The sequence below is a fragment of the Lissotriton vulgaris genome, chromosome 1_2 (assembly GCF_964263255.1).
Source record: "Lissotriton vulgaris chromosome 1_2, aLisVul1.2, whole genome shotgun sequence".
Lineage (NCBI taxonomy): Eukaryota > Metazoa > Chordata > Amphibia > Caudata > Salamandridae > Lissotriton > Lissotriton vulgaris.
In genome coordinates, this window is record NC_141686.1 from 144,537,537 (window position 1) to 144,559,877 (window position 22,341).

At 42.1% G+C, this 22,341-nt stretch overlaps 1 protein-coding gene across 1 annotated transcript in view; it reads right to left on the minus strand.

The window, feature by feature from the left end:
* The window catches only part of LOC147734710 (solute carrier family 23 member 1-like), a 338,504-nt gene that overhangs the window by 45,830 nt on the left and 270,333 nt on the right, over window positions 1-22,341 (minus strand). Inside the window, exons 7-8 of the mRNA XM_086952993.1 lie at window positions 21,790-21,946; window positions 4,830-5,083 (exon numbers count right to left, since the gene is read on the minus strand). Coding sequence (XP_086809119.1) covers window positions 4,830-5,083; window positions 21,790-21,946 — 411 coding nt within the window. The remainder of the gene's footprint in view (window positions 1-4,829; window positions 5,084-21,789; window positions 21,947-22,341) is intronic.

Genomic DNA, 22,341 nt, shown 5'->3' on the forward strand with positions numbered 1-22,341 from the left:
GCCACTTTAGAAGCAGAGTAGGGACAGATTATTGTTTAAATTTGGAAATACAAATGAAAAAAGATTTGGTGTCCACTCGGGGGCCCACGGTAGCCTTTCACGTCTTGACTACTATTTGCCCCGCTTCACAAGTCTCTGCTATTCATGAGATCCGACACCTGGCCAGAGGTATATCCAATCATCCCCCCCTATGGGTCCACATTGTTCTTGACCACACAAAAGTGGGACGCATCGCACCTATTAATCCCTGGTACCTCAAAAACCCAAAACTACGTAAAGACCTCGTCAAATCCATAGATGACTACTTCCTGGAAAATGAGGGTACGGTATCATCCCCCCCAGATATTGTGGGAGGCCTTCAAAACCATGGTTAGGGGCCAGGCTCTCTCTCTCATAGCAGGATCAAAGAAAGATAGGCTTAAAGCCATCTCAGAGGCAGAACAAGCGATCTACCGCCTCAAACAAGAAATAAATACTGACACCACCCGGAAGCTCTGCACTCACTCCGTCTGTGTCAGGACGAATATCGGGCTCTAGCCACCAACCATGCAAAGCTACTGGGGCAGGGCAGGCTGGGCCATATTTATGAGTGGGGAGACAAAGCTGGGAAATTAATTGCCTGACTTGAAAAAAAAGAACATGCCAGTAGACTCGTCCTGGAACTGAGAGACAGCGACGGATCCCCTGTCTCGGACCCCCAGTCCATAGCTGAGCTTTTTGCAGCACACTTTCACTCAGTTTACAGCTCGGTTGCGTCCTACTCAGAGTTGGACTCCAAGGACTTAATCAGAGATATCTCCCTCCTAATGCTCTCTGACACTGACCGATCATTCATGGACAGCACCCTCACCACAGCCGAAATTGCGCTGACAATACGAACACTCCACCTGGGTAAGGCCCTTGGCCCAAATGGAATCCCAATCGAACTTTACAAGCTCTGCCCTAATAAATTAGCCCCTTATCTGAAACGCATGTATGAAGACAGTCTCGAACAGGGAGCGCTGCCCCTTGACCAAAGAATAGTCACAATCCACAAAGACGGGAAACCAAAAGCAGACTGTGTCTCCTACCGCCCCATATTCCTCCTGAATGCGGAATCCAAAATCCTAGCCAAAATACTCGCTAACAGATTGATCTAAGTAATTGGGGACCTAGTGCACCCTGACCAATCAGGCTTTATGCCACGAAGGAACACGGCCCTAAATCTTCTCAGACTGCATGGAGTGTTGGGTAGGGCTTCCACTATACGTGAGGATGCAGTTATAGTCTCATTAGATGCCACTATGGCATTTGACACACTTGAGTGGCCTTATCTCTTCGCAGTGCTTGGAAAGATGGGATTTGGCCCGGGCTTCTGTCGATGGGTGCATTTATTGTATAGTGGGCCAATGGCTCAAGTAGTTGTCAATAACAGAAAATCTGAGTCATTCCAGCTCAGTCGGGGAACCCATCAGGGGTGCCCCCTCTCCCCGTTGTTATTCGCTCTGGCCCTTAAGCCCCTTTCCGCATGGATCCGTAAAGAAGTCATGATCCGAGGGATGCAGTGGTTGGCGGACTGGGAGGATCGCATCTCCCTGTACGCTGACGATATCCTCCTATACCTCACGACCCCCAAGAGATCCCTCATCGCAGTTTTTGGCATATTGGCCACTTTCTGCAGGTATTCAGGATACCACGTGAACTGGCAGAAATCTATCCTCTATGTTCTACACAGGGACTCTCCTGCGTTGCCCCGGAACTGCCCCATACCCATAGCCTCGGACAGCTTCAAATATCTAGGCATATATATCTCTCTCGACCCGCTGACAAGACATGTCCGTAATCTTGCCCCCCCTCTGCAAAGACTCAGAAGTGACATCGCACATTGGAAAACTCTCCCGCTCTCACTACCTCGCTTTCTCTATGCCCTGCAGAACTCTGCTGACCCCGTCCCGAATTCGTATTTTAAAGAGATCGAGGGGCTCCTGCGAGACCTTCTGTGGTGCAGACTACCGCGCATTGCCCTGCACAAACTTACACTCGGTTGGTACGACGGCGGTATTGGGCTACCTGACATCAGGAGATACTACTGGGCTGCACACCTTACGGCTATTAATCACTGCATGTATGGCTGCCAACACCATCAGGGTTTCAATATGGACCGCTGGGTCCTCTAAAACGGGTCTTTTACCAGTGCACTGTACTCTAAACCGAACAAGTACCCACTCACTGGCCCTACGCAACACACAATTAAAATTTGGTATGCTGCAACTAAATCCCTCGGCTGGAGCAATAGATTGACTCTCGCCACTCCATTATGGGACTCGCAAAAACTAGGTTACTTGTGCAACTCGAAGGGCTTCGATAAATGGGACCTCATCGGTATCTCCCACGTCAGAAACCTATGGAATTCTGAGGGCTTGAAACCTTTCGCCACGCTCCAAACCCAATACTCCCTCGCTGACTCGGAGCGCTTTCGCTATCTCCAAGTCCGCCACGCACCCCAGGCAACGCTACTCCGTGACATTACTCCCCCTGAAAGCTCCCCACTAGAGGACAGACTGCTGGACGGACACCTACCTGAAAGGGGCCATCTCCCTTACCTACCGTAAGCTGATTAACAATATAGGCGACCACCTACTGACACTGCGTGAGAGGTGGACTAGAGATGGGTTCGAACTGGATGATGAGGACTGGCAGGCGGCAGTCTCCTCACCCAAGAATGTTGCTATCCTGGCGCGGCTCCACCTAGTACAACTCAAAATCCTTCATAAAGTGTATTTGACTGGGCCCCAGTTAGCACTCATGGGTGGATTGGCAGACAAATCATGTAGACAGGGTTGCACACAGACAGGCACATTCATCCATATTCTCTGGCACTGTGATTTAATCCAAGAATACAGGCAGCTGTCCATGCAGTCATGAGTGAAGCACTGGGGGTCGAAATCAAGCCAACAGCACCGAGGTGCCTCCTTAATATCTGGGAACCAACTGACCTCACCACACATGCAACACATTGGGTCACTCGCGCTTGCATGATCGCCAAGAAATATAGCGCAGCTCTGGGGGCCGCCCGCGCACTTACGGTTACTGAATGGGAAAGGGACCTTCATTGGAGTATGCTACGTGAAAAGACAGTTTTTGTGGCCCGGGGCTGCCCCCGGAAGTGGTCTAAGATATGGACAACTTGAAATGCTTATCGTGAAGACATTTGTACACCCCCCCTGTGGTAGGGACAACGACCAACGATCCACCCTCCCCGTGATTTCCACTGATATATGCTATTGTACTCTTGTGCTCCTTCTCTTGTAACCAGCTGTATCCTACCCATTAATCACTGTAACTCTGTCCCTTGATGTCGAGATTGTTCAATAAAAAGATTTCTAAAAAAAAAAAAAAAGATTTGGAAGCAGCATCTATACTCAGCTGTGTTCTTATATTGGAATGTATTATTTTATGCCTATTTTGTCATATGAACCATATTCGTATATTGGGATCTTTATTAGTTTTCATGTATCTTTATACTCTGATTTTGAGGTGTGTCTCTATTTTGTTGTTCCTGGCTTTGTAATAAATCTACAACTGCTAAATTTAAAGTTCGTGGTTATTGGATATGGATGGGAGGGAAATTGTATAATTGGTAAAATTCTCTTCACACTTTTTAGCAGGCAATAAAGACCATCGGCCAGAGATTCTCAAGTAGATTCAGGATGCAGAATTTGGCCTTATCACATGCACACAGACAGCCACCATTAACAAACATATATACATGGACAATTGGGACTGCGCCTCCTCTCATTGGCTGACCTTGCTATGGGTCAGCTAATGAAAGGAGGCGGCAGTGCATTGCTTGGCACAGAGTGAGATGGGGTCAGTGAAACTGCTGACACCACCGCACTCTGTGACGAGGCGAAACTGAAGCACAGTCGGCCCTGGACACTCCAGGGCTTAAAACTGAAGTGCCCAAATCCGGCTCCATCTGTGACATGTCCCCTTATCATGTGGGGGGAGGACCTCCAAGCACTCTGCAGGGCTGAGGAGGTCACGCCCATTGGGCTGAGAAACCTTCAGCTCAGCAAAGTTTATTTCAGGCTGCGAGGTGCCTGCGCATTTAGAATATGTACAGCTCCTGCCTGCCTGAATCGAATACGAAGAATGTCAGCCTGACAGACACTCTTCATGTTAGTAAAAAGGTGTGGGGGCTTGAGCCCCCCACTCTTAATAGGCGCTTTTGATGAAACCCCCACGAGAAAGCCAAGTCTGATACAAAGTCTCTCTCCCACTCGAAAATTAGTCTTGTTGCACTTTAACAAATTTCGGACATGAGGCCTTCCAGAGAGAAAAAGCTTTCTGATGTTGGAACTTGAAATGGCGGTGCCAAAAAGCCACCAGGTCCACTGCACAAGCCACTGCTGGACCCTTAAGGAGAACCTCGCAGGCACATATGTTTCCCAACAATCTCAGTTGTGCTCCTGCATAGGCATAACACAGCCAAGTTGCATGAGAATCTGCAAGCACCCCAGCAGGCGTAATCCAAAGCTGCACTCAATAATCTATTTTAGATATGGTGGTCCCTTGTTTCTCAGTGAAGAGGTAAGAAGAGCAAAGAGCTGCAATTTCAGAGGAGTGGGAAAGTGGCTCTCTTTTAGTCTGAGGAATTGAATTGCACCCAGAATTTCAACACGTTTGTGTTGCTGCAATTTACTTTTTTCGAACTGTAGCATTAAAGAAATATAAACACTGACTGTTCTGGTAACTTATGAATTGCATACTATATGTTTTATTCAACTCTTCACTTAGTCTCGTTTACATGCTTACTTGGATACTATAAAAGATAATTCTTCTCTTACCTTGGTGATCCCAAGTGCACCAACATTCTCGCTGTAAGAGGTAGTCCCATTACCAGTGCCCCAGGCTCCAGCTAGAAGGCACCCAATACCTTCTATACCAATTCCTCGGTTAATTGCATGCCTCGGAGGGGGCGGAGCCCCAGAAAGCCTGGCACAGGCATGATAATCCCCCACGGATTCCACCATTGATGAAATAACTCCAGCCAAAATGCCAAACACTCCAGCAAGGCTGATGGTGGGTACCCCCCATTGACCTAGAAACATAATAAAAGAAAGTCTTTTTGTTAGGCAGCTGACTACCAATAGCAAGGGCATGAATGCCACATACCATGAAGATTGATCGGCAAAGGGTCAAAATTAGGCTTGCAATGCAGTAGGTTGATCTTTATTTTTGCGGTTGTGATTTTTTTTCTCCAGGTATTGTCAATCCCACATTGGGAAAGGGGACTGCCGGAGATTTCAATACACATTTGTGAAAGCATAATTGTTGTCCATGTTATAAAGAGACACATTTCAAAAAAACATTGGCATTTTCTGACTTATTACTACCTCTACTCTACTCACTAGTAAGTTTAGGTACTTCATTAATTCAGTCTAACACTCATCCTTGCACTCATGCATTCATTCATCTGTCCAGTGACTCATTCTTGCATTCACTCACTTACCTATCCAATGTAAAACCAAAACGCTCAACAAACATCTGCAAGATACATTAGAAAGAATAAAAGCAGAAAAAATAAACCATGCTTTCATCTAAACGATATGCTGTTAACAACAACAAAAATAAACATAGCAGTAGACAGCCACCATGCAGTGATTGTTTACCATTGTTTTAAAGATCCAACATAGGCATCACATTTATTTCTAACATTATGGCCATCTTTGAACGATAAAAAGTGGTATACAATAAACAATGCCAATCCAAGATGGCTGCCCTGTTTAGAAGCAGTGGCTGTGCTGGTTGTGTTGCAATGCAGATGAACTCAGCAGCAAGCGAGGGCCCAGAGCATTGTCCAGCTATGGCCTGTTTTACTGAGCATAATCTTTTCTACTATGCAACAATCAGGCCTCATGAGAGTCTAACATGGACACCAACAGTGCACATCTTCTACCCCAGGGTTTGGCAAAGGGGGTAACCAACACTAGGGTCCTTGCCTAGTAGTGTGATCTGTGAGCTTCCATTTTACAAAATTCATCTGTCTCTATTACAGTGGAATTCTAATCCTCGTTTAAGGGCAAATTGGCTTTAGCAAATATTTTTCACAATAAGTCTGTCCTACTGGCTTTGTCATAACTTTTCATAATAAAAAGATCCAAACTATGGCATCATACAAAAAATTACTTAGTAAACCAACTCTAGCATTAGCCTTTATCATTGGCTTGTCACATAAGCAGCTCAGGTCTACTAAATTGTGGGTGTGGCTTATGCATCCAAACAAGGGAGCGATCTGCTGAGCTCCGTCTATTCACCGAGCGGCGGACCTAATTTTCGACTACTTTGAGACCATGCCCAATCTCTCACAGCCGGTCTCCTGCAGCGCATTGTTGTGGCAAGCTTTTGAGTTAACGGGAGACTCAATATACCCGTTTTTCATCACTTTTAGTTGTGGCCAAGTTTTCTCCTCATTCGCGAGCGTCCTCCATTTTCGGCAGTGCGTCGCTCGCGCTATTTTTTCTCAGATGCCTCATGCAACCAACGATATCTGGATGAGCTTCTCTTCACTTCTCACCTTTTTCAACATTCTTTATGATTTTCTGACTCCTGCCATGGTTTTATTTCAAACCAGTTCTACGGTGCTTTAATTTTATGGTTTTCCCTAAACCTCCAATTCCACTTGGTTCTAGGGATCTCTCAATACCGTCATGACGTAAGGAATGAATTTGATGGATTAAGCACCTACTACTGGAGTTTGTGTTCTTTTGGTGCCCACAGAGCATGTAATTAGGAGCTGGTTTTTGTTACCTTCATATATTTCTACATAATCCTGCTGTGCCTCAATAGCATAAATCGTTGTTGGATCAATTCTGCCTCTACTTCTTCTTGTGCCTGTTCCTGGGGTGTAGTGAGTGTGTTTACATCTGCTGTGAAGTGGTATCTCACAAACCTTTCCTTTTACTTTCATGGACAGACTTTCTCCTATTAAAAAGCCCCCTCAACGTCAGGCATGCATCATTAAAATGTCTAACAACTCGCTTAGCCTCTCTAGGGCATCCTCTTTTGGCACCAAGCTTAACCACCAACTCAGATTCAGTCATCTTCAAACCCGGTCCTGGATACAATCCTGGACGAACTAAGTGCACTCAAACCATTCATGAGTACCACCAACGAAAAACTGTAGTTGATTGAGGACCGATGGATCAGCATGAAAGCAAAATCAATGAAATGGAACAATGTGTGGGCCATCTCCAAGACTTGACGACTAAAATTATTCTGTTGGAACTAGAAATCCAAAAGCTTAAGCTTCACACTGAGGATCTTGAAAATCGTTACCGAAAGAACAATCTGCGTCATTATGGTTTACCGGAGAATATTGAATGCCCTGATCTTCTCTCCTTCTTGAAGAAGTTTTTGCCTGAACTCTTAAGTCTTCAGTCTTCTGCCCCTCTAAACATTGAAAGAGCACATCGACTCAAACTCATTCCACCAGACCGTGTGGTATTATAATGCTCTTCTTAGAATTCGCCAACCTCATGCGTGTACTGAAGAGTGTCAGAGAGAAATGTTGTCTTGTTTGGTCCGGTCATAACATCTTTATTTCTCATGACCTTTCTAATGCAACCTACGCTCGCAGTAAGGAATTTTTGGCACTTTGTCCTCAAATGAGATCTCTGAATGTACGCTACAGCATATTACATCCCTCTCTCTGCAAAAATACCTACGAAGGTGTCTCCCGCTCATTTGAAGATCCAACCAAATTAAAGCTGTTTCTGCAAACCATCACCAGGACATCTATGGACACAAATATTTAAGGTTTCTAAATTGTTACAGTGCGGTTATTAACTTCTGACTTTTGCTTCTAGTTTCTTCCATAAGTTCTGTCTTTCAATTACAGGTTACGTTGCCGGAATGCTCTTTGTTTACCATTGTCTTTTTTTCCTCCGCTGTTGTTCTTGTTTTTGGGTCCTGACATGCCTGTTTCTCTTCTCATTTGCTTTTTCCTTCAGATCTGGTTTCATTTTCTTGATCTGTCTCTTCTTTCTTCTATGTTCCTTATTCGTTTCTCATTCCCTCTCGCTCTTCCCTATCCTCTCCATTCCTTTTTTCCTTTTCTTTCCCCTTTTTCCTTTATTTATAATTCCATAAGGGTATTTTTGATTTGATTTTCCATGTTTTTTGTAATCCTCTTATATTAATTCATTCATTATTCATGAACAGGGTCTCTTTGTTTGCATTTATGTCTTTGCAATGGGTCTTCATTGTTCCTGTATCCTTGTCTTTATGCTGCAACATGTTTAATGTTGTGTTGTGGAACGTCCATGGTGTAGGTCATCCTGTTAAACGTCAAAAGGTACTTTCTCATTTATCAAAACTTAATTGTCAAATTGCTTTCTTACAAGAAACTCATTGTAATGGTATTGAATCACTCAAACTCAAATGCCAATGGGTGGGCCAAGGTGCTTTCTCACCTGCTCTTGACCGGAAGGGAGGTGTTGCCATTCTATGTCACAAGTCCTTAAAGCTTCAAATTTCATCTACTGAATGTCATGCAAGTGGCTGACGGGTAATACTTAATGCCAGGGTAAATAATAAACAGGTCACCTTTTTTAACATCTATGGACCGGTCAAACCTGAGCCAGACTTTTGACACATGATCAAATTAAAATTGTCCTCTATTACTAATCCCAATATCATTGTTTCTGGAGATTTTAACAATTGGCTAGACCCTTTTTCTGACAGGAAATCAAATTGTAAATTTAAATCCAATAAATCTCAGAAAACATTTCAGTCAGCTATTGCCTCACGTCCACTCTATGATCTATGGAAGGCAAGTAATCCTGATAATATGAGTTCACAATTTTCTCTAATGTTCACCCCACCATCCAATCTTCTGAGAATGGGTCTATTTTTGTTTCTGACCATACCCCTTTCTCTGCCTCTTTTGATTTGTTCTTTACTACTTTTAAGCATGCTCGATGGAGATGCAATACCTCCCTATTATCTGACCAAAATTACGTTTCAGAGGCTACCTCCTTTATAAAAGAAATTCTATGGAACAACAAACCTACCCACATTGCTTTATTTAAATTAATTAAACCAAAAACTGAAGGGGGTGTGCGATTTCCTAATTTTATATTATATCATACTGCTTTTTTAATTAGACAATTTTATGCTCTAAATAAGCAATATGAAGATTCATCGATACCTCACTGGATTACTTTTGAACGCTCCTTGTTACATGAATTCTTATTTTTATGACATTTGTTTTATGTCCAACTGTACTTTTATTTCCAAGTATTCAATTTTGCCTGGTACACCCCCACCAGGGCGCTTCATTCTTCCTCGGCCCGGCTGGTGAGAATTCCTAGATTCAAGAAAGTCAGGGCAGGAGGAAGATCCTTTAGGGTGGCTGCGGCCAAACTCTAGAAAATGTGTGAAGACCTGACTGTTCCTCATGGTCTGAGTTCTTTGGTACCTTCCTGACTCCCCTCTCCCTCACTTCTCATGGAGCATCAGCGCCAGGATGCCTGCAAGGCGACAGTGCGCTTTATAAGATTATAAATAAAATAAATTTATAAATAAATACATTTTAAAATACGCCAAACACTTGATATACTCCTTATTCACAGATAGTTCTAACTTTCACCAAGCCTTCCTTGCTTCTTCCATCTGGTACAATAAATTCATTAGGTTTTGCCACAATCTTTCTACTTCAAACACTGGAAAGAAAAGGATATTTTCCATGTTCATCAACTGGTATCCCATAACTCTGTCATATCCTTTACTACATTACAAGAATGTTATAACTTACCCTTATCATATATATCCCAATTTCCACAATTAACACTGGTACTTCAATCATTCCGGTTATCCAAAGATTTTCCTGATGACTCCACTCCATTTACCCCCCTGACTCCTTTGTACAATATTACCTCTGACTCTTGCCCCAAAGCTTCATTTATATACAAACTTTTAGCTACCCCTATAACTGATCGACAAAAATCATCAGTCGTACTAGCCTGGGAACTAGACCTTCTCTTAACCCTCTCGACTCAAAGATTGGATAAATTATGGCATAACATTTTTACCACTTCTAGAGCTGCTAACATCACTCAATCCTTATTTTTCCTATACAATAGAGTTGTTCGTACACCAGCTTTTATTCATAAGATTAATCCCTCTTCCTCCCCCCTTTGTTGGTCTTGTCTTTCCTCTGATGGTACACTATTACATTTAATTTATTACTGCCCTAATGTTTTTAAATTCTGGAATTCCATGTGGTCTCCGTTCTCTAAGATATTTCATTGTTGTATTCCATTATCAATTCAAAATATTTTTCCTTTGATCCATGTCTAATGATTTTTACGACACCTCTTTGAAGCTGAAACAGTTTGATCTTTTTATTGCTCTTGCTTTTAAAGTTATTTTAACTTGCTGGAAAGATAATTTCAAAGTATGTATATTAACATGGTAAATCTTATCTGTAATGAGCATAGAATTTCAACTGTTTCTGCTTTAACATTATCTCAGAAAATCAAATCTGATTTACTCTGGCTTCCTTTCACTTCTTTCTTATCTTCACACCCTTCTTTATGCTAATCATTTTTTACTACCTTCCCCTCTCCCTTCTCGTGTTCTCTTCCTCTCTTTTATATATCATTACTTGGTTTGTTATGCACCTTTAATTCTTTTTTATTCACTTTAAAGCATAAGTTTGTTTCTCTTCATGTCCTTTCGGCAATCACATAACATTATTTTTTATAATTGTAGCACCTGGGAACATGATATAGTATTATACTATTTCTTCACCTTATGCTAAATGTAACTTTGGTACTCCCTTTTTATATCAATAAAAATTATTTAACAAAAAAAGGTCTACTAAATTGTGCAGAAGCTTTCCCACAAGGCGACCATCGGATACACTGTCATAACATTAAAAATATAGAAAACTGTAGTGGACAAAAAGTATGCGCTTTCTGAGAGGAGTCATTAAAGATTATTACAGTGAAAAGTGTCAACTTCCAGGGTTGGTCAGTGGGGGTTGACAAAACCGAAACCTATGAGTAGCATGGTGATCTTAGATTCCATGTAACCAAATGCCTGCCTATAGCAATTAACACAATGTTATAACAATTATCTCTTACAGATATACTATATTTAACAAATACCTATCACAATGAATATACCAGGCCTGCTTTCTTTGTCATAACTTTATATAATAAACAAATCAGACCTGGGGCATCTAACATGTTTCCCAGTGAGCAAACTCAGGCATATAGCGTTCATCACCAGTTTGTCATCATAACCAATTCATGCCAGCTGCATTTTGTGTAAGCTCAACCATCAGACCTCCTATTAGGCCCTAACATGGATTCTAACCTTGCAAATCTTCAACTCCTCGTCTTGGCAAAGTGAGTAGCCAGCACAAGTATCCCCACCGCAGACCCAACGGACCTCAAGAACTTTCGACCCATCTCGCTCCTCCCTTTTCCTGCCAAAGTCATTGAGAAGACGGTCAACAAACAACTCTCCGCCTTCATCAAGACAAACGTATCCCTCGACCAGTCTCAGTCCGGTTTCCGAGCAAACCACAGCACCGTGACCGCCCTCATCACAGCCACCGACGACATCAGGTCTATGCTTGACAACGGGGAAACCACCGCCCTCATCCTCCTGGATCTCTCAGCAGCCTTCGACACGGTATGCCAGCACAACCTGATACAACGCCTCAGCGACACCGGAATCCACGGCGCGGCCTTGGAGTGGATCATCTTGTTCCTCGCCGGAAGAACACAGAGAGTCCACCTCTCCCCGTTCCGGTCAGCAGCTACCGAAGTCATCTGCGGCCTCCCACAAGGATCCTCTCTCAGCCCCACCCTCTTCAACGTCTCATGAGCCCCCTCGCAGCCATCTCACGCAAACACAGCCTCAACATCATCTCCTACGGCGATGACACCCAGCAGATCCTCTCCCTCACCAACGACCCGGACACCGCCAAAGCCAGCCTCCAGGAAGGAATGAAGGATGTCGCGGAATGGATGAAGCTCAGCCGTCTGAAACTGAACTCAGACAGGACGGAAGTCCTCATCCTGGGACCATCTCCCTCTGCCTGGGACGACTCCTGGTGGCCACCTGCCCTGGGCACCGCCCCCCAAACCCACAGACCACGCACGCAACCTGGACTTCATCCTGGACTCATCCCTCACGATGACCAAGCAAGTCAACGCCATCTCGTCATCCTGCTTCAACGCCCTGCGCATGCTCCGGAAAATCTTCCGATGGATCTCCACCGCAACCAGGAAGATGGTCACCCAGGCCCTTGTCACCAGCCGCCTGGACTACGGAAACACCCTCTACGCTGGAACCACAGCCAAGCTCCAGAAAAGACTACAGCGCATACAGAACGCCTCGGCAAGACTCATCCTGGACATCCCCCGCCACAGCCACATCTCTGTCCATCTGATAGATCTGCACTGGCTCCCTGTCAGCAAGAGAATCACATTCCGACTCCTCACCCACGCACACAAGGCTCTCCACGACGTGGGCCCCATGTACCTCAACAACCGCCTCGCATTCTACACACCAACCTGCCAGCTCTGCTCCGCCAGCCTCGCTCTTGCCGCCGTCCCACGAATTCGCAAAGCCACCGCCGGAGGAAGATCCTTCTCCTATCTGGCAGCCAAGACATGGAACTCCCTCCCCACCCACCTCCATCTGACCCAGGACCATCTCGCCTTCAGAAAACAACTCAAGACCTGGCTGTTCGAACAGTAGCGACCCCTAACCCCCCCCCCCCCCAGCGCCTTGAGACCCTAATGGGTGAGTAGCGCGCTTTACAAATTCCTTGATTGATTGTTTGATTGATTGCCTAGTAGGGGGATCAGTTGGCTTTATTGTCACAAAATACCCACCAAAGTTCTTTAGTACAGTGTAATACTAATGAACGCACTCAAATGGCTGATTGGCTTCAACAAATGTTTTTTACAATAAATAAGTCAGTCCTATTGCCCGTGTCATAGCTTTTCACCATAAACAGATCAGACTAGTGTCATCTGACATAGTGTTTCCCAATGAACCAATCAATTAGCCTTTCTTATTGGCTTATCACCTTAAACTGCTCAGGACTATTGTATTTTGCATAAACTGGAAACCATCAGGCATATGGTCATATTAAATATAAAATTACAGTTGGCAAAACAACATGCAGCCTGCTCAAATCCGCCTAACACGGATTTTCACCATATCAAAATGCAAATCTTCCATCCAGGGGTTTGTCAGAGTGCGTGACCATTATCTAAAATGGGAATCTGTTAGATTTCATTCACCAAAATATCTGGTTACAGCCTTTAACAAAGTGAAACTGCAATACACCCTTAAAAGTGTATTGCTTAAATATATATATCTATTTGTTACATTCACCATTTATTATTTTGTGATATTCAAAGACGAACAACTAAAGCATTATAGTATGAAGTATAACATCTAAGCACATTTGTGTCAGTTATGAGCCTTGCAGCAGAATTGAGGGCAGCCCTAAGAGGAGCCATCTTCACTCTGGGCAAGCCACACACCAAAGCACTACCATAGTCCAGCTTTGATATCACTAGGGCTTGCACTGCAACCTTAAGGTGAGGAACAGGAAGGTAGGGTTTGAGTTTTCTGAGGATGTTGAGTTGGCGGTTAGCTCCTTTGGTGCGGGAACTGATGTGTTTCTGCATGTTTAGGATTTTGTCTAAGATGATCCCCAGAGAGGATGCCGACTCTACTACATGAGGTCTACAATTCAAGGCAGTAATATTGAACAGCCATTGGTCCATGTCCAGGGATATTTCTATGATAAACTTCAGCTGATTGCGTGTCAGCCAGCATTGTGTTTCCAGCAGGATTAGGTTGAGGGATTGAACATCCTCAGCGGAAGCGATCTTCAGGTAAAGTTGGGTATCGGCCGCGTACATGTGATAATGAATGTTGGATGATTTCAAGATTTCTGTCAGAGGCTCCATGAACATGGTAAAGAGCGTGGGAGAAAATGCTGACCCTTGTGGAACTCCAAGAGTAACCAGAGCTGGGTGAGATAGGGATTGGTTCACCTTGATGCATTGTGATCTATTGTGAAGGGAACAGGAGAACCAGTTAAGTACAAGCCCAGAAAACCCCATCCTATGTTTCAGGAGAATGCCTGTGCCTTTCACAATACAAATGCGAGGCTTGATACATTTGTAGAAACATTAAATAATAAAGGGATTAGGCCTTTAACATTTATCATTGAATTGGTGCCATTACCAACTCAGTCCTTCTGTACTGAGTATAAACTTTCTCAAGATCTGCAACAAAAGTACTCATTTTCAGTGAATGCACCCAACCTTTCCACAATCAAAGGCTGCACTCAAGGATATATACATGTGAGCAGAGCAAACACCCTTCTGTCAGTAATGCTTCTGTTGACACTGAAATTATGTTGATATACTAATAAAGAATTGTTGCAAAAAAAACGTAATGCTTCTGTTGCCTCTTTTTCCGATGATCACACAGGTTCTGGTGACAGCTGCACTGTCAAGCCAGATCTAAACAATATTTTTGGTGTGTGTGTGTGTGTGTGTGTGTGTTTTGGTGAGAGGAGCTGCGTCTTTGGTCAAACTCCATGGTAACTTTTGAAACTCAATTAAATGAATTATTCAACATGGTTCAAGTTTCTCTAAATATAGGTTTGTCAGAAAGTATGTAAGGGGTTTCAATGGCACTACGGTAATTATGATTTAGCGCCTGCTGAGTGTTGGTCAATTGCAGAGTAAGCGTTCCAGTTGTTTAGTTGATATAACACAGAAAATATATTCACAAAACAGGCAGGTTAGGGACCAGGTCTGGTGCCCAAGGAGGAGGCTGTTCACAAAAGTGCTTTCAAGGTCATCAAGGAAAAAAATCCATTGCAGAACCAAGCATTGCTTCTGAAGTGCACATGACTTCATGCCTTGCTAAAGCTTTACATGCTTTTCATGAGTTCTAACATGGATGCCTAGTTGCATCTCGATGTTGTTTTCAGAAGAGCTTGTGAAAATATATTTTCTCAACATGTCAAATCAATTCACGTTAAATGAAATGCTGTGCTGTGATTATTTTTAATATTATACGCCACTGAATGTAGTGACCACCCTCTCTTAGACTTCAATGTTAAATCTGGACTTTTCTTATTTTTTGCCAGTTCAATCCCACACTACATAAATATTATTTATGAGCCTTGACACGATGGAATGCACTGTGATTTGTGATGGGTTTATGCTATAGGTAATTAAAGGAGTATTTGGAAACCCTTGATGTTTCTTTTATGAGATGTGGTACATTTGTTTTACTGCACCAGACTCTCAGTTCTGCATAATCTACACGTGTATGTGAATATGCCTGGTTTGCCACACAGAAAGAAGCCATCCTAATTGAAATGCTTTTCAAGACCTGCTGATGTACTCTGATTTTTGCTTTGAACTGTTCCCTTTATTTATTATTTATTTATGCAATTTTATATAGCGCAAACTTTACCCGAAGGTGTCAGAGCGCTTTACATAGGACCCAGTTTCAAACATAAGGACTGACGGTACAAAAAGAATTTGCAAATTTTTGACTTACATAAGAACCAGTTGAAAACATACGGACTTAGGATTACATGCGTTATAAAAAGGTACAAACAGAAAAAATTGCAAATGTACAAGAGATAAAGTCACACAAGGAGGAGATACAAATGGATATACTCTAGGCATATATTAGTGAAATCTCTATCTACTTAGGGAGGGGATACACATGGATATACTCTAAGAGTCACATAGGAATGGTAGAGAGCACAACGGTCTACTGCATATACTAGTGATTAGAGTTATCTCTATATACATAGGGAGGGGATACACCTGGATATACTCTAAGAGTCACATAGCAATGGAAGAGAGCACAACGGTCTACTGCATATACTAGTGATTAGAGTTATCTCTATATACATAGGGAGGGGGTACACATGGATATACTCTAAAAGTCACATCTCCTGCATATACTAGTGATTAGAGTTATCTCTATATACATAGGGAGGGGATACACATGGATATACTCTAAAAGTCACATCTACTGCATATACTAGTGATTAGAGTTATCTCTATATACATAGGGAGGGGATAAGACTGGATATACAGTCACATTTCTTTTATTTATTATTAGTCTTGTAGAGCGCGAACAGCTACCCGTGAGGGTTTCCCGGCGCTAATTGACATTATAGCATAAAATCCAGAAGGAACTAAAGCACAACACCAAGGGAGGGATAGAGAAGGGCAGGAAAGGGAGACAAGCCAGAGAGGGAAGCAGATAGTAACAAGTAGGCATCAGGAGAGACAATAGAGAGGTCACTAGGACAGAGAGGGGGAGGTCAGAGATCGCTAAAAAGGCGGAGGAGAAAGGTAGAAGAAGAAGTGAGTCATAGAAAGAAAATGGCGGGGAACATAGAGGTCCAGGTCTGAAAGTCCAGGAAGAGTGCTGCAAGTCCGGGGGGAGAAAGGCAGTCCACAGCAACGGTTGGGTGTTTACCCTCGTGTGTTAATTATGTCCTTGCTGCAGAGAGAGAAAATCCCTTTAGGTTTGTCCCTGGAAGCGCGTGGTCCGCTGCTCACCTCTGTCCCGATGGTGCTGTACACCCCCAGGTATTCAGGGACGGCTCCGTCGGCCGTTTTCTCGGTGGGCGTGAGAGAGCGCAAGGTGGCGAAGGTGCAGATGCGATCACGCGTTGTCCGTGAGGCGCTGCCTCGGCAGCTGGTGGGCCGTGCGTGGATACAACCGCCCTGGAAGATGTGTGGCCTCCGGGAGCCACGAGCAGCACATTCAGAGCACCCGAGCCGTTCCCTAAACATTTGCCACTTTATACCTGCTTTATTGTGCCTTTGTGTACTTAGCAAATCTCTACACACTGCAAATTCATCTATATGAACAGCATTCTGACTCTTCAAAGTATAAATACAAAGCATGCTTCTTTGTGCTCACTCGTATCACAACCTCCATATGGTATTCGCTTACATTCGGTCAACGTTAGATATATCCATACTAATATTGCTTCAGTTTTTAGGGATCGCTTCTTTTTAAATATTTTTATCAATTATATACGTTTTATAATATTTCACATTATATATGAAAACATGGCTTCTTTTAAGCTAGTGCAACTCTATGTACAACTAGGCCACATGTGATGCTAAGTGCTGGCGGTCTTACTGATATTATTCTAATATTTTTATTGATGGCCCAATATGTATATTGTAGTATATGTCGACTAGAACTAAATAATCTTAAACAATTTATTTTATGAGTTTTAAGCTTCTATTGATAGATCCAAGGGCATCATTTTAAAACAAAGAAACAAAAGGAGTAACAGCCATGTTTCACCTCACAGTCCAGCTAATCATATAGAATGTTCCTGACTCTCAGGCACAAAGTCAAAAGGAATCCATAATATTCCTCCGTCGCCTATTGAATCACCTTCCAGCCATGTACTGGATAAAATTCTCAACAACATCATGGATCATCAATCGTTAAGGGGTATTAATAATTAAGAGCTGCAACAGATCGGAAATAGGTATGAAGAAACCGGTTGAAAATGATGAACAAATGTGATATGCAGGATGGATCCAGTAGAGGATGGATCAAGTCACTAATCTAGAATATAAATTTACTACACTGAAAAAGCAGGCTCCACTCAAGATGGAAATTAATGCAACAATCTAACACTTTATGGTCTCCCATTAACAGTACTTGATGATGTATAAATTAATGTACATGCATTCCTCCATTGCTACTATGTTTAATGTAGTGCATTGGAATGTACAGAGCTTAATAACCACGTAAAAAGACAAAAGGTTTTCCCACTTTTACTCAAACTAAGGGGTCGATTATGATTGCGGTGATTCAGCATCCTCCGGGCCGGTGGAAGCCACCGCCGGCCCGGAGGATGCGGAATTACTGCTGCGGACCTTTAAAACACCTACCGCCAGATTATGATGGCAGTGGGATCAGCGGCGGACGGCAGGTCCGTTCGTCGCTGATCCGCTGGGTGTTGGCCGTATTTTGGTGGCGGTGTCTGCAAGACACCGCCAGCCAAATTACAATGGGTTTGGAAACATGCTTTTCCGCGGCAGATTTATCGCTGTGGAAAAGCATGTGGACAATAGCTTCTGGGGGGCCCTTGCGGGCCCCCTGGGTGTCGGGGGTGGGGGGTGCACATGGGGGGTACCTATGGTACCTCCCAGCATTTGCATATAAAAGGCGGCAGGCACCGCGCAGTGCCTGCCGTTTTGTGCATGCAAATGGAAAGCATGCATATTTAACCTTGCGGCGGGTGCTGCTTAAAGCAGCACCCTCCGCAATGTTAAATATACAGGATGTGACCGCCAGGGCTGTGGTCACATCTGAATTCGCACGAAGGGACCGCCGCAGCCCATGCGGATGGTCCCTCCACCTGGTCCGTCCGCCTTCCTAATAGGCCCCTAAATGCCCCAACAGGGCTCCTGCAAGAGTCTCATTGTGATAACAATAACTCTCTCAAACTAAAGAAGCAATGCGTGTATAAAATATTTGCTCACCAGTTATTATTCATAATAGTGGTATGTAAATTTATTTCACAAATCAATAAATGCTGATGTAATATCACAGGAGCATGACGATGATGGTAGATGTGTTAATGAAATAATTATACTGACAATAAAACACCAAGATGGGTTATTTTGGAAAATATGATGTTGATTAATTTTTCTTTCAATGAATTAATGCACTCAAATTAATAAATGGCCCAAATTAAAGAAACTCCTATCAAACACATTTTGTATTTACTACAAGAAGGTATATTTTCTAAAGTGTCTAATTTAGACAATATTACATTATTTATCATGTGGTGTTAAAAGTCCATAAAAATTAATAACTAATAAATGTTTGGGAAAAATGTATACAAGAAAGGCAGTTGTATTTCTTTTAACTATTGAAAGATTCCAAAATGAGTTCTTCTGGTGTAACAAGCCAATTAAAATGAATAACCAGTTTATTTTTTGGAAAGATGTATGCATCTTTCTCAGATTTTTTAACTATTGACAAATAGCTAAATTAGTCCTTCTAGGGACTTACAAGAGATGGTTAATTTGCCCAACAAAGCTTTCCACAATATTTTAAATTAAAAATTATTATATAGAATATATTTAATTCTCATTTCCATCAATATCTAATTACTCGGCTTTCCTACAAAATTACATTCCTTTTTTGGAGACAGTACTAAATTGAAAATGTAATTTATATATACAGAGCTTCACTAACGTATCGCTCCAAGATCTCCGATTGAAACACAATGAGAATTAGATTTTTCTGTATGTTGGTCTAGTAATTGATGAGATAAAATTTTGATCAAATGTTTAACATTTTCAAAGCCACCACAGTCACTCAATTCTTTTTATATATAGTATGGTGTAACTTTTTTATTTAATATGTACAATATTGAAGTTATATACGATTTCTAATATTGCGGACAATTTATTCCAGTCATGTCATGAAAATAAAGACGACTTATGTCATGTGTGGCTTTCTTGTGGTAAAGTGTTCAATTTCTAGAACCTAATATGGTGTCAGGTGAACTGCATTCTTGAATTGAATGTGCCTTTTACTTTGTAAAATAATGTGGTCTTTGGATCTCTTTCACTTTTGGACAAGACTAAAAGTACTGACAACTATGAAATATGCACATGCATCTTCCACTCAAAACCTCACCAAAAGAGATATATTTTGGTTACCGTTAACTAGATTTTTTTCACAAAAACCTTTTTCTGTACCCAACCTTCTTGTTTTCCAGAAGTAGTTTTCAACCCTCCATGAAATCCTTCATTGATACCGTTGATTTTCTAATAACATCTGATGTATTTGTTTTATATTTTTTTCATTCTGCCTCAACTACATATATAATTTTATGCTTAAACTCTGTATATTTGACACTGCTTTTCCTTATTTCTTCATTTCCTACCTTTCACTCATTTCCTCTATATTTTATTGTTTTCTTTCTTCCACAGTAATTTCTATTAATGTTAAACATTTCAAATTGCATATTTGAATTATTTTGGTCTTAGACACTTCACAACTCTTTTTCATACAGATGTCTAATTTTCAGGAATGTGTAAATACCAGAACTGTCAAATTGTTTTTCATATTATCATTATTGTGTTAAATCACATTAACTTCTTCCATGCTGTTAATTAATTTGGAACCCTTAATATAATTGTTGAATAAACCAAAAGTGTCAGGTTAAATCATGTCTAGATATATTTCTCCAGGATGCCAGGGAGCATTCCGTTTATTTGTTGCTCTGACTGCAGAGGACACTGTGAAAGTGCTTGATTTTTCAATTACTAAGGCAGACAGGGTTTTACTTTGGTCCCGAGCTTTATTCTTGGCACCAGAATGACTGTCGCTCCTGAGGAATAGAAGCAAAGGGCTAGAGAATTGAACTAAAGAGTGTTAGGACATTCACTCAAGAGCCGAAGGGTGGATAGCTAGGAAGATGAATTAATTTTCAAACTGAAAAAGTATGGCTTCGTGGCAGCCTGTATAATAGAGAATGTTTGCGCTAACTTTAGTCTTATATGGGGCATTGAGGCTCTTGAATAGCTCTTGTTCCCAATGAATAGGAGCAAAGGGCCTGAAGATTCGGAAGACATCTGCCCAGGAGCCAGGGTTGGGAAGCTAGGAAGATGAAATCCTTTCAAAACTGAAAAGGTATAGCTTTGTCTTGGCTTGAATGGTAGTGAAGGTGTGGGCTACAATTTGGCCAAGACGTCTCGAATGAAGGCTACACATAAAAGCTGAAATATGCCTTCATGATTTTCTGGTCCTCAGCCAGACAGCATTCTCAAAGGGTGTGTGAGAAATTCGGTAAATGGCACCAACCAGTTCAGAAGTATGCAATCTCTTTGTTAAACTATAATGGCTTTATCAACATTATTCAATGTCTTGAGAAGCTCTCCTGATTCTCCAATGAACCATTGCCTAATGAATATGAAGCCTTTAATTCAGTACAAAGGGCCATATGTATGAAAATGTCCATTTGCAATTTTTAGTGAATTGCTTTTTGAGAATCGCAAAACTCTATGTATGAAGGATTTGCAATACATTTTGCGAATCCTACATATTCCTCAATTGGGAATCTCAAATTGCGATTTGCAATTAAGTAATACCTCCCCATTCATTCCTATGGGCCTAGAGGCCCGTAGGAATGAATAGGAAGACATTCTCGATTTGCGATTCCCAATTAGAGAATCGCAAATTGAGAATGCAATTTCAAGGGTGCCAGGGTGTCAAAAGGACACCCTATTGCACCCCTAAAAATGAGCATGGGTGCAGATGTGGCGCACATACATGTCCTAAGGGCATGTATGTGAGTCATATGGCACTTTGAAAAATACAAAAAAGTGCATTTTTCAAAGAAATCGCAAATTACCTCCAACTTGAAGTTGGTAGTAATTTGCGATTTCTTAAGTCCAAATTGCACTTTTTCTGTGCTTCTTAAATTGCATTTAAGGAATCGCAATTTGTGATTCCTTAAATGCGAAAATTATTTTGCGAGGGATGTTTTGTGTCATACATTGGACATTGCTGATTTGCGATCACGAACGCCAAAATTGTGTGAATTTCGGCGTTTTCGATCACGAAATTGCCTTCATACATATGGCCCAAAATGTGCAAGGCTGTACAGGAAACAATATAGCTAATAAACCTCAAAAAATAACATTTAGAGTAGAAAGACTGATTCTGTACCTGGGTATGGAAAACGGAACCAAGGTGCTTGCGACAGGACATCTCCTTTCACATCTGTTCGAGCCAAGTACCCATAACTTTGCGGGCTTGAAGGTAGGGCATTGGTGACAGTCAGGACAAAGCATACCAGCCAAGAGATGCCAATTCCAAAAAGAACCTATTCAATCAGAAAGAAGACAATTAATTGGCACAGTATATTCTATACTTTGATCAGTAATTCAGCATTGTTTAAACCAGGAAAGTAAGGTTGTTCACATCAGGGTGCCTCAATGGCTTAGATCAGTTATTGCCTCTCCAGTTCCATCAGCAAAAGTTATCGACAATTGTACCAGTTTTGTTTCTTAGCAAATACAGGCATTGGGACTGAACAAGGTTAGCATATCCTTCCATCGATTTGAGGTTATTCCACTTGAGATGGACACAGACGACTGTCTATTTTTACAGGACTGTACTTCCCTTTCATATAAAGTACAATTTCCCTCCAATCAGAATGCTAGGATTTTACAATTATATAAACCGAGCTGGGCATGGATATAGAAATCTTGAAAGGCA